This window comes from Macaca fascicularis, chromosome 3 (genome assembly GCF_037993035.2).
Source record: "Macaca fascicularis isolate 582-1 chromosome 3, T2T-MFA8v1.1".
NCBI classification, from domain to species: Eukaryota; Metazoa; Chordata; class Mammalia; order Primates; family Cercopithecidae; genus Macaca; species Macaca fascicularis.
In genome coordinates, this window is record NC_088377.1 from 746,022 (window position 1) to 760,820 (window position 14,799).

At 52.5% G+C, this 14,799-nt stretch overlaps 1 protein-coding gene across 21 annotated transcripts in view; it reads right to left on the bottom strand.

Annotated features, from left to right (window-relative positions):
• The window catches only part of PCNT (pericentrin), a 120,201-nt gene that overhangs the window by 71,542 nt on the left and 33,860 nt on the right, over window positions 1-14,799 (bottom strand). For all 21 annotated transcript variants that reach the window (XR_012431846.1, XR_010585170.2, XM_065540922.2 and 18 more), the window contains 3 exons: window positions 13,835-14,052; window positions 6,957-7,411; window positions 4,816-5,371 (listed from right to left, as the gene is read on the bottom strand). Coding sequence is in view for 19 of the 21 variants with exons in the window: in XM_065540922.2 (XP_065396994.1) it covers window positions 4,816-5,371; window positions 6,957-7,411; window positions 13,835-14,052 (1,229 nt within the window). In the remaining 2 variants the exon portion in view is untranslated. The remainder of the gene's footprint in view (window positions 1-4,815; window positions 5,372-6,956; window positions 7,412-13,834; window positions 14,053-14,799) is intronic.

Sequence of the window (14,799 nt, forward strand, 5' to 3'; positions counted from 1 at the left end):
CCTGGGTGGGGCAGGTGCACAGGTCCACAAGTGGGGAGACCTTGCTGCTTAAATGCAGTCCTGCATGGATGCAGAGAGTCAAGACCACAGCAGGTGGCAGGGGACCTCAGCCAGGCCCCTCCACGGCCACCTTGGGAATCCAAGGGGGATTCCGACTGCTCGGTCTGGCTTCTTCTGACACAATTTGATACCAAGTGCTTACGCATATTCTGACACATAAGATTTTTTAAAAAACGAAAAAGTAACTACACTGGCCAGGTGCAGGGGCTCATGCCTATAATCCCAGTACTTTGGGGAGGCCAAAGTGGGAGGATCACTTGAGTCCGTGAGTTCAAGACCAGCGTGGGCGACAAAACAATAAAAGTTAGCAAGGCGAGGTGGCACGTGCCTGTATCCCAGCTACTTGGGAGGCTGAGGTGGGAGGACTGCTTAAGCCTGGCAGGCAGAGGCTGCAGTGAGCCAGGATTGTGACACTGCACTCCAGCCTTTTTTTTTTTTTTTTGAGACGCTGTCTTTAAAAAAAAAAAAAAAAAAGAAAGTAAACCATACGGTGTGCAGATTTCTTTCTTTTTTTTCCTGCAGCCACAGATTTCCAGGCTCAAGCAATTTTCTCTTCTCAGTCTCCCAAGCAGCTGGGACTACAGGCCTGCATCACCATGCCTGGTTAATTTTTACTTATTTTCCTTTTTTTTTTTTTTTGAGACGGAGTCTCGCTCTGTTGCCCAGGCTGGAGGGCAGTGGCGTGATCTCTGCTCACTGCAACCTCTGCCTCCCGGGTTCACGCCATTCTCCTGCCTCAGCCTCCAGAATAGCTGGGACTACAGGCACCTGCCACCATGCCTGGCTAATTTTTTGTATTTTTAGTAGAAATGGGGATTCACCGTGTTAGCCAGGATGGTCTCGATCTCCTGACCTCATGATCCGCCCGCCTCAGCCTCCCAAAGTGCTGGGATTACGGGCGTGAGCCACCGCACCCAGCCAATTTTTGTTTCTAGAAGTGGACTCTTGCTATGTTGCCCAGGCTGGTCTCAAACTCCTGAGCTCAAGAGATCCTCCCACCATGGCCTCCCCAAGCCCCAGGATTACAGGCATGAGCCCCAAGCCCAGCCTGTGTGCAGATCTGTAAGAGCAATTAAACGTGCTCTGCATCCACACAAGCCACATCCCCCTCAGCAGCCCAAGCTGGGATGGCCCCTCCAGCTCAGCGTGGCCTCCCCCGTCAGCCTCCAGGCTCTCCGTGCCCCTCTGTTGCCATCATCTGCTGGCAGGCACCCCTCATTATCCCCCGAGCCACCCAGTGCCACACCCGGGATGAGCCCCGGCCTCCCCGACCCCCGGCCTCCCAGGGTCTGAATCGCCTCCACCTTGTTTTTCGTCCAGCTCCCAAGTAGCCTTTAGGACAGATGTGTGGTCGCTCCACAGACCACTCGCTGCCTGCAGACCAGGGCATAGCGCTGCCCTCCAGAGGCCCCGGTGGGAAGGGAGACCAACCAAAGACACCCCCCGCAGATGCCCACCCCTGCAGCTGCTCGCTGGCCAAGGGCATTGACACATCTGCCCCCACGAAGCTGCACCCTTTGAGCACAGATCCCCTAGCACGCACAACCCAGCACCTCCAAGTGTACCCATAAGTGCCTCAACACTCTGATGAAGACTCAGGGCAGAGAAGCCCGGGAGGCACCCCTGTGGGAACCACACCCATGGAGCTGCTCACCTGGATAGCCCCCTCCCACAGCACCTCCAGCTCCCCCAGCACTCCGCCGGCTCCCCCAGAACCTCCAGCTCCCCCAGAACCTCCGGCTCCCCCAACTCCGCCTGCCCTGCTTGCTGCTCCTGCATCTTGGCAGCGTGCGTCTCGGAGTTCCTGCAGGGCCGCTAGGTGCTGATGCTCCAGGAGCAGGACCTCGGCACCCACCCTGTCCAGGGCTTCGGTCCTCTCTTCCTCCAGCAGGCGTCTCTGATTGCATAGGGCCATGACCAGCTCCTTCCGTCCGGGAAACATCCAGACGTGCCACATCCCCACGCAGGGCACGGAAGGTGCACACACTCCACATGCTTCCCATGACTAAATCAGGCTGTGGTTTGAAATACACACTTCATGTGTGATATGCAAGTTCCTCCTTTCTGAATATTCTTTCAGAACTTCGTTTTCTTTAAAATACAAAAAAACTAGCCGGGTGAGGTGGCGGGCGCCTGTAGTCCCAGCTACTCGGGAGGCTGAGGCAGGAGAATGGCGTAAACCCGGGAGGCAGAGCTTGCAGTGAGCTGAGATCCGGCCACTGCACTCCAGCCCGGGTGACAGAGTGAGACTCCGTCTCAAAAAAAAAAAAGAACTTCGTTTTCTTTAAACCAAACAAACCAAGAAAACCTAATTTTAAATCCACAGCTTGGGAACAAGTGCTATTCTCCAAAGCATCTGTTTGCCCGTTATCAAAACTGGGAACAAAAGGAAACTGAAGCTGGCATCTGAGGACTCGCCTGGAGGGCCGCTCCCAGCGGCGTCAGACCCCTTTCTAAATTTTGTCCAGAAAGACAACCTGGCTCCGGTTTCTCTCAAGAGGCACCTCCCAAGCTGCGAGCAGCGGCTCACACCTGTCATTCCAACTACCTGGGAGGCCAAGGCAAGAGGATCTCTTGAGGCCAGGAGCTCGAGACTAGCCTGGGCAACACAGGGAGACCCTGACTCTTAGAACACAAAAAAGAAACAAACCCCCAGAACTCCCTGACATCTGGTGAAGACAAGGACAGGACAGAGGCCCGAGACAGACACTGACTGCACCGTGCTCATGACAGCAGTCGGAGCCCTGAACATGTTCTGCTTTCTAGGAATTCCCCCGAGATCACATGCTCAGCCCACACAAAACGGACAGCCTGAAACATAGCATGAAATCCCCACAGCGGTTAAAGAAGGTTCCACTTTTCTCCTGTTCTCACACAGAGCTGAAGGAAAGGAAACAATACGCCAGCGCCCCGGAGCCTCACAACCGTTCCCCACAGTCAGGAAGGAGGAAGCCCTCGCGTGGCATGCTGGTATCGGGAAAAGAACACGTCCATCTTATCCGAGCTGGCAATTCCCTAGTTTATAATTTGGAATATGTACTTCCTAAATGTCTGACAAGGTATTGATCTGCCAGAACAGCCATTTCTAACTGCCTCATCAACTCTAGACCATGCCCCATCCACCCTGCAGCCAGGCCTACGCATCCCCTGCCTGCAGGGAGACAGGCCAGCCCCAGCGGCCCCACATGTTCAGCAGAGCAGACTCATCTACGTCAAGGCGACAAAACCTCAGAGACCTCACTGAGGGCAGAGAAAATGCAAGGTGTGTGTGATAAGACAACATGTGTCCTTTCCTGAGTCACAGGCACTGCAGATTCTGCAGCTGGGTGCCAGCCCAGGGCAACAAGGACTTCGCCAGAAAATCTTCTTCATGATAAAAACTTGAAGTGCCTGGAAAATGAACCATCACTGCTTTTTTTGGTTTGTTTGTTTTTTTAGACAGAGTATTGTTCTGTCGCCCAGGCTCGAGTGCAGTGGCGTGATCTCAGCTCACTGCAAGCTCCACCTCCAGGGTTCACGTCATTCTCCTGCCTCAGCCTCCCAAGTAGCGGGGACTACAGGTGCCTGTCACCACATCTGGCTAATTTTTTGTATTTTTAGTAAAGACAGGGTTTCACTGTGTTAGCCAGGATGGTCTTGATCTCTTGACCTCATGATCCGCCTGCCTTGGCCTCCCAAAGTGCTGGGATTACAGGTGTGAGCTATTTTTGATTTTTTTTTTTTTTTTTTTTTTTGAGATAGGGTCTCACTGTTACAGTCCAGGCTGGAGTGCAATGGCACAGTCTTGGCTCACCCTGTAGCCTCGACTTCCTGGGTTCAAGCAATCCTCCTGCTTCTGCCTCCAAAGTAGCTGAGACTACAGGTGAGTGCCCCCACGCCCAGCTAATTGTTTTTATTTTTTGTAGACCACAGGCTGGTCTCAAACTCCTGGGCTCAAGTAATCCAACTGCCTCGGCCTCCTAAACTGCTGTGATTACAGACGTGAGCCATCGTGCCTGGCCCATCACTGCTCTTGAAACGTGGCAAAAGGGTTTAATTACAGGAAACATCAACAAAGGAGGGGCCCAAGGCTCTGAATACACAACACGACAATCAGATCTACCCACAGCACCTGGAAACCAAGTCGGCTGCAGGAGTGCCAGTCAGCCTTGAGGAATACTCCAAAGCCCACAAAACCCCACACCAAGGACTGGGCCCTCTCACATATGAGAGCAAAGCCTTTAGCAAGGTGCCTGTGATCAAAATAACCCTTCAACTCGATGTTTTAAAGCCCAGCTCAGGCCAGGTGCGGTGGCTCATGCCTGTAATCCCAGCACTTTGGGAGGTCAAGGCGAGTGTTATCGCCTGAGGTCAGGAGTTCGAGACCAGCTTGGCCAACATGGTGAAACCCAGTCTCTACTAAAAATACAAAAATTAACCGGGCATAGTGGCAGGCGCCTGTAATCCCGGCAACTTGGGAGGCTGAGGCAGAAGAATCACTTGAACCCAGGAGGCGGAGGTTGCAGTGAGCCAAGATCGCACCATTGCACTCCAGCCTGGTGACACAGCAAGACTTTGTCTCAAAAATAAAAAAAATTTAAAAAAAGCCCAGTTCACAACGAGACCAGAAGTCCCCATTGATCTTGGCAGCCTGTGAGACATACAGACACCCGCACAGGCTCACACAGCACACACGCAGACATGTGACACGCGATGGAAACACACGGGTGGGGGGAGAGGTCTGCCCTGAGCTGGGGCAGGGCCCGGGCGCCTTACCTGGTGCGCTCCCTGCAGCTCGTGAGCCACGGTTCCAGCGAGCTCCGTGCTCGCTGCGGTTCGCAGGCCGTCCCGCACAGACTGTAGCTCCTCGTCATGTTTTTGCTTCAGTTTCTCCAACTCTTGAGTCAAAATTGTTTGGTGAAGAGAGTCCTGTTTCCGCAGTTGTTCCTCAAAGTCTGCTCGTAAGAGCTCTAGGGCCCGCCTGTGCTCCTCACGGATGGTCTGAATTTCAGACAGGTAACAGGATTCCAAAGAATCAAGGCTGGACAGATGTCTGGTCTCCAGAGCGCTGAGGTCGGCAGCGTGTTCCGTCTGCAGTTCGGCCACACGTGCGGCCAGCAGAGCCCCCTGCTTGCTCTCTAACGAGGCCGTCAGCTCACCCAGCGCCGCCTGGTGTCTGGCCTCGAGCTCTGCCGTCACTGACAGGAGCCGCTGCTGGTGCCTCTCCTGGAGGAGCTGCAGCTCGCGGGTGTGCTGCTCCTGGGCCTCCTGCAGGAAGGCATCCTGTTCTGCACTGAATTTCTCGGTGATCTCTTTACGTTCCTCTAAAAACCTGTGGCAACAAAGTGAACACAGGACAGCTAAATACGCACCCAGGAAGCATCGATCCTTGCAAAAGCCAAGTCAGTTTCCTAAAGGAAACGCCACTTCAACTGTTCAGGTCTTCGTTTTGGGATTTTAACTGCTCTTAGTACTTCTCCGTCTGCCACCAGAAATAACAAGTGGGAGAGAGAAGAGACCCCAAGAAGCCAGAGGAGCCCAGAGGCCAAAGGCCAAAGCCATGGGAGTCACCAGGTCACAGACCACAGGTAGGACCCAGCACCCTCGGCAAGAGACGGTGCACACATATCCCCACCAGAGCCACGCACGGCAGGTACAACCGACCTCCTACTCACACCAGGGCGTCCGAGCCAGGTCCCAACTAAGAATCCCAAGGCAATCTCTGCTCCTCAGCAGGGAAGGGGCACTGCCCATAGGGGCCCATGGGGAGGGCGAGGCCTGAGAACCCCATGACAGTGAATAGAATCCCATGGCAGTGAATTAAGGAGGTGCAGGCGGCACTCAGGGCCGAAGACAGAGGAAGTGAGAGTCCTCACAGAAGGACCTGCTCCCATCAGGAGGCCAAAGTGCCTGGAGCCGGAGAGTCCTGCAAAATGCGGAGGCCTCCTAAGGGCGCTGGCGACACAGGACAGATGGCAAGAGGCACGGGCACCTCTGCGCCTGGAAGCCTCTCCCGAGGGCCTCCTTGGCTCCGCTCCACCACGAAGCACAAGTGTTGCAGCCTGGGGAGAAGAACGTCCTGCTCGTGTTCATGCAGCCCTGGCGACTTGAACGTGAGTTTCTCCAACCCCAGAGCAGATCCCCGTGTGGCCCCAAGTTCTCCAACCCCTGAGCGGGGCCCTGTGGGGCCCCAAGTTCTCCAACCCCTGAGCAGGGCCCTCTGAGGCCCTGAGTTCTCCAACCCCTGAGCGGGGCCCTCAGCGGCCCCAAGTTCTCCAACCCCTGAGCGGGGACCTCTGTGGCCCTGAGTTTTCCAATCCCCAAGCGGGGCCCTGTGCAGCCCTGGCTGCTGGGCAAGAGCTGGGTGGGGCAGACAGATGAGAAGGAATGGCACAGCCCAGGGACTGAGGCTCACAAAAAGGGGTCAACACCAACAGGCAAAGAACCCAATCACTTTCTAAACCTCTTGAAAACTTCAGAGAAGAGTGGGTATGTTTTAGAAAAACATGCTTATTTTTAAAAATCACCTGTTTAAGTTAAAAAATATATAAAAACGCTTAGTGGATAAACTCCATGTCCTTATGACACCTTATAAACGAGGTTTAGCTTCTATTGTTCAAATCTTAAAACATGCGAAGAACAACAGAGACGATGACTGATGTCCACCCTGGATACCCACCCAGGGAGTGCAGGCTTGGGGGGCTTTGAGGCAGCGACTGCCAGCCTGCCCGTCCGAGCACAAAGCTGTCCCACTGCCATCAGGCTGAAAACCTAGAGCGCCACACCTTGCTCCAGCTCCCTCCAGACCTTTTCGCCCAGTGGAGCCCACAGCGGCTCCTCCCAGGAGCCTGCCCACCCTCTACCCTCCACGGTGTCTGGCCTCACAGGGACTGCAGATGGCATCACCACAAACCCACCTGCTCCGGGCCAGTATCAGCTGCAGGGCACAGTCTTCCTTCACGTGGAGCGCGGCAAGCTCCCCGTCCTGGGCTGTGGGCGGCTCCCGCCCACACTGGCTGCAACGCAGGGCATCATCTGAAGTGAGCTCCTGTTCCAGCTGCTGCAGGCGGCCCTGCTGCTCCGTCAAGGACCTCTCCAGATCCAGGATCTGGGCTGCCTGTTGGTCCTGAAGCTGCCTCATTTCAGCTTCTCGAAGCTCAAACTTGTTTACGATGGTCTGTTTCTCGGACTCAGCCTTTTCTCTCAGTTCAAGAAGCATCAACGTTAACTTCTCCTCAGCTTCCCGCTGTAGCTCCTCCTTCATAACTTTCCAGTCCATTTCTTTTTTTTGGAATTCCTGTTTCATCAGCTCAGTCTTCTGCTTGGCATTATTTAGTTCCTCCTGGTGGTCTTCAACTAGATTGTGTTTTACCTATAGACAACATAATTTTATTTAGGAGGGAAAACGTTAATGTAAGAGATTATTAGAAGAGACAACCCAAACCCACCCCTGAAGACAGGGCAACTTTCACCACACACACACCCATTACGCTGCACACAGCAATGGAAATGATTCTCATGTTAATGAGAACGGAAGAAACCTAAAGTGAACAAATCTAAAACTAAATAAAATGCCTCCTACATCCTGGCACCGAGAACTGACTATTCTTTCTCTCTGGAGCCCGTGGCCTCGACAGCAACCAACAACTGAAGGCAGCACACATCAGCCGAGCAAAGGCAGCAGCTGGAGTCTTCTTTGTTCAGACCAAGACCAGTGGCAGGACTCCGATCGGCCGCAGGACTCCGATTCCTCCGTTAGGGGAATGCCAACCCCACAGATAGCGCCGGGCCACCCGCGGCAAGCAGGACCAGACGCCCAGGAGGCAAGAGCAGTTGATGGTGCGATGCTCCCGATCAGTACAAGGTCAACGCCAGGACAACGGAAGACCTTGAGCAAGGGGTGCATGAACTGCAAGGCACACTGTAAAGGGATCCTGTGCAGAGGGGGAGGAAGGAGAATGCAGAGAGCAAATATCCTAATCTTTTTTTTGAGACAGGGTCTGGCTCTGTCACCCAGGCTGGATCACAGCTCACTGCAGCCTCAAACTCATGGGCTCAAGCAATTCTTTATAGAGACAGGGTTCTGCATGTTGCCCAGGCTGATCTTGAACTCCTGAGCTCAAGCAATCCGCCTGCCTCAGCCTCCCAAAGTGCTGGGATTGTTATAGGTGTGAGCCACCGTGCCTGACTTCCTGACTTTCAAAGAGAGAGAAAGTAGATCAATAAACTACTGAACTCATCAATAAGAAACAAACAGACAAAAAACCTAAAAAAGGCGTGCAAGATTGACCTCAACTCCTTATTTAAAAATTAAGTTATTAAAGTTTAGGGCCCTACTTCTGGTGATGCCTGTGCACCTCGCCAGACCAGCCCCCCAGAGACAACCACTATGAACTAAATAGAACATAACAAAAACCCTGAAGGCCGTGGAGAGACCCACAGGCGGACAGACCCTGGAGAGGGCTGGACGCTCAGAAGGAAGAAACGGCACTGGGCCATTTCTCTTTTTCCATCCTTTCAGTAAGAGTAGGATCTGTCCGTGCCCCACATACAGAAATCCAAAATCCCACATATGAGCCAAAGGAACTGGAGAGTGAGGGAGGAAAGAGAGCTGCAATGCCTGGGAATGAACCCCGCGCAAATCTCAGGCTGACCCCGATCTGTACACGCAAGGGGCAGACTCTAAAAGCAGCAACCCAGCCAAAGCTACAAAACCTGAATTAACACCACGCCGCCACCTACACAGACACAGCGGAGCGTGGAGTCTGAAGTTAGCCAAGTGAACCGCCTGCTGCAACAGAACCCAGCCCTCTTCAGAGGAGCAGGACAGCACCCAGAGTCTCCAAATCTATCGCTCACGGTGTCCAGGGTGCGACCTGAACCCAGCCGACACATAAATAAGCAGGAAAACATGACCCCTTCTGAAAACACAATCAATGGAAACCATCACCAAAACCAAACAGATCATAAAATCCGCAGACAAGGGTTTTAAACATCTTTAAACACTGAACGAGAAACCCGTCACCTCGGACTTTTTTATGCCACAAAAATACTCCTCAAGAATCTAAGCAAAATAAAGACTTTTCAAAAAAACAGAGAAAATGTGTGCAGCACAGCAAGAGATGCGAAGGAGATCCTTCGGGCTGATGGGAATGACGCCAAACACTCAGATCCTCAGGAAGAAATGAAGAGCAGCAGAATGGCAAGTGTAAGGCCATTTTCCCTCTTAATTTCTTTCAAATACCAGTTTTCCAAAGCAAATCTCCTGACACTGCAGGAGGCGGATGTGATGTCTAGTCTATGAGAACTGCAGCACAGAAGACGATGGGGAAGTGACAAAGCACCTGTGCAGTTAGAGGTCACAGTTTACACAGCGCAGCAGCGTGGTGACTCTCAGGAGATTGTACTGATAAAAGACAAGGTTAAGAATCTGTACTCTTGGCCAGGCGCGGTGGCTCACGCCTGTAATCCCAGCACTTTGGGAGGCCGAGGCGGGCGGATCACAAGGTCAGGAGATCGAGACCACGGTGAAACCCCGTCTCTACTAAAAATACAAAAAATTAGCCGGGCGCGGTGGCGGGCGCCTGTAGTCCCACCTACTCAGGAGGCTGAGGCAGGAGAATGGCGTAAACCCAGGAGGCGGAGCTTGCAGTGAGCCGAGATCACGCCACTGCACTCCAGCCTGGGCGACAGAGCGAGACTCCGTCTCAAAAAAAAAAAAAAAAAAGAATCTGTACTCTTTTTTTTCTCTTTTCTCTGAGATGGAGTCTCGCCCTGTCGCCCAGGCTGGAATGCAGTGTCGTGATCGCGGCTCACTGCAACCTCTGCTTCCCAGTTTCAAGCGATTCTCCTGCCTCAGGCCCCCAAGTGGCTGGGATTACAGGCATGCACCACCATGCTCACCGTATTTTTTTATTTTTTTTTTTATTTTTTTTTATTTTTTTTTATTTTTAGTAAAGACAGGGTTTCCCCATGTTGACCAGGCTGGTCTCAAACTCCTGACCTTGGGTGATCCACCCGCCTCCCAAAGTGCTGGGATTACTGGCCTGAGCCACCGCGCCGGCCAAGAATGTGTATTTTAATCCCTGGAGCAACTATTAAAAATATAATACAAAGAAAAATAATTTAATAGTCAACAAATACATTAAAATCAATTCTAGAAAATATTCAAATAACCCAAAAACACAAGAAAAAAGGAAAAACAGAACCGTGACCACCAGATGCGCCTCATAGAAAAAACGAACAGTGAAACAGAAGACCTAAATCAACCACGTCAGTAATTACAATAAACATTAATAGACTCAGCACTGCAATTGAAAGGCAGAGATTATCAGAATGGCTTAAAAACTGCCAACTATGGCCAGGCGCGGTGGCTCACGCCTATAATCCCAGCACTTTGGGAGGCCGAGACAGGCGGATCACAAGGTCAGGAGATCGAGACCAGCCTGGTTAACACAGTGAAACCCCGTCTCTACTAAAAATACAAAGAATTAGCCAGGCATGGTGGCGGGTGCCTGTAATCCCAGCTACTCGGGAGGCTGAGGCAGGAAAATGGCATGAACCTGGGAGGCAAAGCTTGCCGTGAGCCAAGATCGCGTCACTGTACTTCAGCCTGGGCAACAGAGCAAGACTCCATCTCAAAAAAAAAAAAAAATTGCCAACTATATGCTGTCCATATAAAATGCACTTTACTTTGAATAGATTAAAAGTAGGCCAGGTGCAGTGGCTCACATCTGTATCCCAGCACTTTGGGAGGCTGAGGCGGGTGGATCACTTGAGCCCAAGAGCTTGAGACCAGCCTGGGCAACATGGCGAAACCCATCTCTACAAAAAATACAAAAATTAGCTCAGCATGGTGGTGCGTACCTGTACTCCCAGCTACTTGGGAGGCTGAGGTGGGAGGATCCCTTGAGTCTGGGAGGAAGAGGTTGCAGTGAGCCAAGACTGTGCCACTGCACTCCAGCCTGGGCAACAGCCTGTCTCAAAAAAAAATAAAAAATAAAAAATAAAATGAATAAAAAAAGATACATCAGATAAAAATGCACACGAAGGTTAGAACGACTGTATTGACAAAAGATGAGGGTAGATGCGGTGGCTCACGTCTGTAATCCCAACAATTTGGGAGGCTGAGGCGGACAGATCATGAGGTCAGGAGTTCGAGACCAGCCTGGCCAACATAATGAAACTCCGTCTCTATTAAAAATACAAAAATTAGCCGAGTGTGGTGGCACGTGCCTGTAGTCCCAGCTACTCGGGAGGCTGAGGCAGGAGAATCGCTTGAACCCGGGAGGCGGAGGCTGCAGTGAGCCAAGATCGTGCCTCCACATTCCAGCCTGGCGACAGAGTGAGACTGTGTCAAAAAAAAAAAAGAAAAAAAAAACAGGAAGTGGATTTTTTAGGAAGACATTACATCATAAATGTGTACATGTGTAACAACAGAGCTTCCACATATTCAAAACAAGAATTAAAATTAACAAGAGAGAAATCCACAGTCCTCTGCCCATAATTGATACAAGGAGGTAAAATGGTGGCCTGCAAAAATCATAAAGATACAAGCATCAAAAAGTCACTTGGGGCCAGGTGCAGTGGCTCACGTCTGTAATGCCAGCACTTTGGGAAGCCAAGGCGGGCAGATCACTTGAGATCACAAGTTTGAGACCAGCCTAGCCAACATGGTGAAACCCCATCTCTACTAAAACTACAAAAATTAGCGTGGCCGGGTGCGGTGGCTCATGCCTATAATCCCAGCACTTTGGGAGGCGGAGGTGGGTGGATCACAAGGTCAGGTGATCGAGACCATCCTGGATAACATGGTGAAACCCTGTCTCCACTAAAAATACAAAAAAAAGAAAAATAAAAATTAGCCAGGCGTGGTGGCGGGCGCCTGTCGTCCCAGCTACTCGGGAGGCTGATACAGAATGGTGTAAACCCGGGAGGCGGAGCTTGCAGTGAGCCGAGATTGCGCCACTGCACTCCAGCCTGGGCAACAGAGCAAGACTCCATCTCAAAAATAAAAATTAAAATTAAAAAATTAAAAAAATTAGCCGGGCCTGGTGGTGTGCACCTGTAATCCCAGCTACTTGGGAGGCTGAGGCAAGAGAAACGCTTGAACCCGGGAGGCGGAGGTTGCAGTGAGCTGAGATTGCACCACTGCACTCCAGCCTGGGTGACAGAGCAAGACTTCGTCTGAAAAAAGACAAAAACAAAAACAAAACAAGTCACTTGGGCAAGTCTGTCTTCAGCCAACAGTGCCAGAGAAAGCCACACACTGGTGGCTGCAGGTGCCATCGGCACACGACCATCGGCCCACCTACCACCTGCCCGGCTCCCCACAGGGCTCTACCCTTACCTCTATTTTGCTGGAAGTCCTTACCAACACCTGAGTTTACCAAACCGCAAGGGATCAGACCTGCAGGTCATCATAGCTGCCTATCAAGCTGTCTCTTGATGGAGAATGAAAATCATTCTCGGGGAGACATTCACAGGGAGGAGCAAAGGAGAGGGAGAAACAGGACACAAACAGAAACGTAAACACTGTCACAAGCATGAGCTTGAGTCAGAACACACATGACAAGACACAGTAATTTCGGTTCACTTTAACTCCACTGCTCCAGCATGGAATGGGCCGAGCTGCCCCGGCTGTAACAAGCCCATGGGCCCCGAGCTGCCCTGGCTGTAACAAGCCCATGGGGCCATGTGCAGGCTGCTGTCTTGTCGCTCTACCATCGTTTATGACACGACAGTGACTTCACACTCGCAAAGGGCGAGGAAGAGCGTCAGAGGGCGCCTCTTCCATGGGGCAAAACAGCACAGGAAGAGCCTGGGGAACGTGGATGCAATTCAAGATGTGGGGTGAGCATCAGAGGCCACCAACGTGCTTGGCACCCAGGCTCGTGCCTCCTCCCGGAGCCCTCTGAGGACACCTAGACAGTTTCCCTAAGAAATCTTGATTCAGAGGGCCAGGTATGGTGGCTCACACCTGTAATCCCAGCACTGTGGGAGGCCGAGGCAGGTGGATCACTTGAAGTCAGGCGTTTGAGACTAGCCTGGCCAACAAGGTCAAACACTGTCTCTACAAAAAATACAAAAATTGGCCGGGCGCAGTGGCTCAAGCCTGTAATCCCAGCACTTTGGGAGGCCGAGACGGGTGGATCACAAGGTCAGGAGATCGAGACCATCCTGGCTAACCCGGTGAAACCCCATCTCTACTAAAAAATACAAAAAATTAGCCGGGCGAAGTGGCGGGCGCCTGTAATCCCAGCTACTTGGGAGGCTGAGGCAGGAGAATGGCATAAACCCGGGAGGCGGAGCTTGCAGTGAGCTGAGATCCGGCCACTGCACTCCAGCCTGGGCGACAGAGCGAGACTCCGTCTCAAAAAAAAAAAAACAAAAAAACAACAAAAAAAATTAGGCATAGTGGCACATGTTTGTAATCCCAGCTATCAGGGGATCACTTGAAATCAGGAAGCAGAGATTGCAGTGAGCTGAGATCGTGCCACTGCACTCCAGCCTGGGCAACAGAATGAGACTCTGCTTCAAAACAAAACAAAGAAATCTTCACTTAGAACTTCAGTTTTGCCCCTGTGCTGACTCTGACGAGATTCTCTCCAACCACCACCCACTACTGGCATTGCCAGGAACAGTTTCAAGAATTTACAGGACTGTTGCCCTTACAAATGTGGCAGGTGCTGGGCTGTCCCCAGGACGCCCCTCCACACACAAGGACACAAGCCTTTCAAGTGGAAGAGGGCGAGGACTCAGGCGGGAGGCGCTGGGCTGTGGAGTCACGACTCACCTTCTCCAAATTCTCCTTCAGACGGGTTTCATGCTGCAACTTCTCGTACAAATTTCTGTTTTCTATTTTTAGGAGTTCAATTTCTTCCTTGAGTTCAGTCTGAAGAAGCGAAAGTTTAACCTTATGCTCAGTTTCCAGACCCAAGACTCTGGCTGCCACCTCTGTGTCGGCCTCCAAGGCCCTGTCCTGCACGCCCTGGAGATGCACCCAGGGAAGCCCTGTGTGGATAAGGAGCAGGGAAGACAGTCAGGCCAGAGCTGGCCCTCGACGGAGCCCACAATCTGCACAGGCAGAACGGCAGCCTATAAACGCTTCTGACGGCAGACACTATGGATTTTCAAGCTCTGTGCTGACTCAGTGATGAAAGCAGGCACGGCTCTCTCAAGTCTCCCCTCCCTTTTGGGACACCTCCATGCTGCCCCAGCACAGCCCCGTCCTGAGTCACAGCGATGTCCTGGGCCCACACGACAGCTACACGGCCTGCCCAGGCCACTCCTTCATGTCAGGTGTGACAAGTGACCCTCCACGAGTTCCTGAGTGAGCCTCATGCCTGTGACCAGATGTGGGCACATGTGTGTCACTCAGGGTCTATGAGGCAGCCACAAGGACAGGGCCTTGAGCTCAGGGGCCCGCCAGGGTTCCCGTCCCAGCCCCTCCCCCTGCTGCTCTGTGCCCGGGCACACTACCCCCACCAGCCCATTTCTTCCTCTGCAGAAGAGGAAAAAGGCAGAATGGACTACGTGGTGTCCAGGCACCAGTGGCGCTGACAACCATGCATATCAAGGGGCGGCTGTGGGGACAGCTGTGGTGCAGGACAGACGGGAGTGAGAACCAGATGCAGGCACCACCCCCCAGCTTGAAGGAGGCCCAGGCTTCTCTCACCTTGGCCACAGCCCAGAGTGGAGTCAGACCACCCACCTCCCAACAGGACCCATGGCCTCAGCCCCTCACCCCCACCATGGATG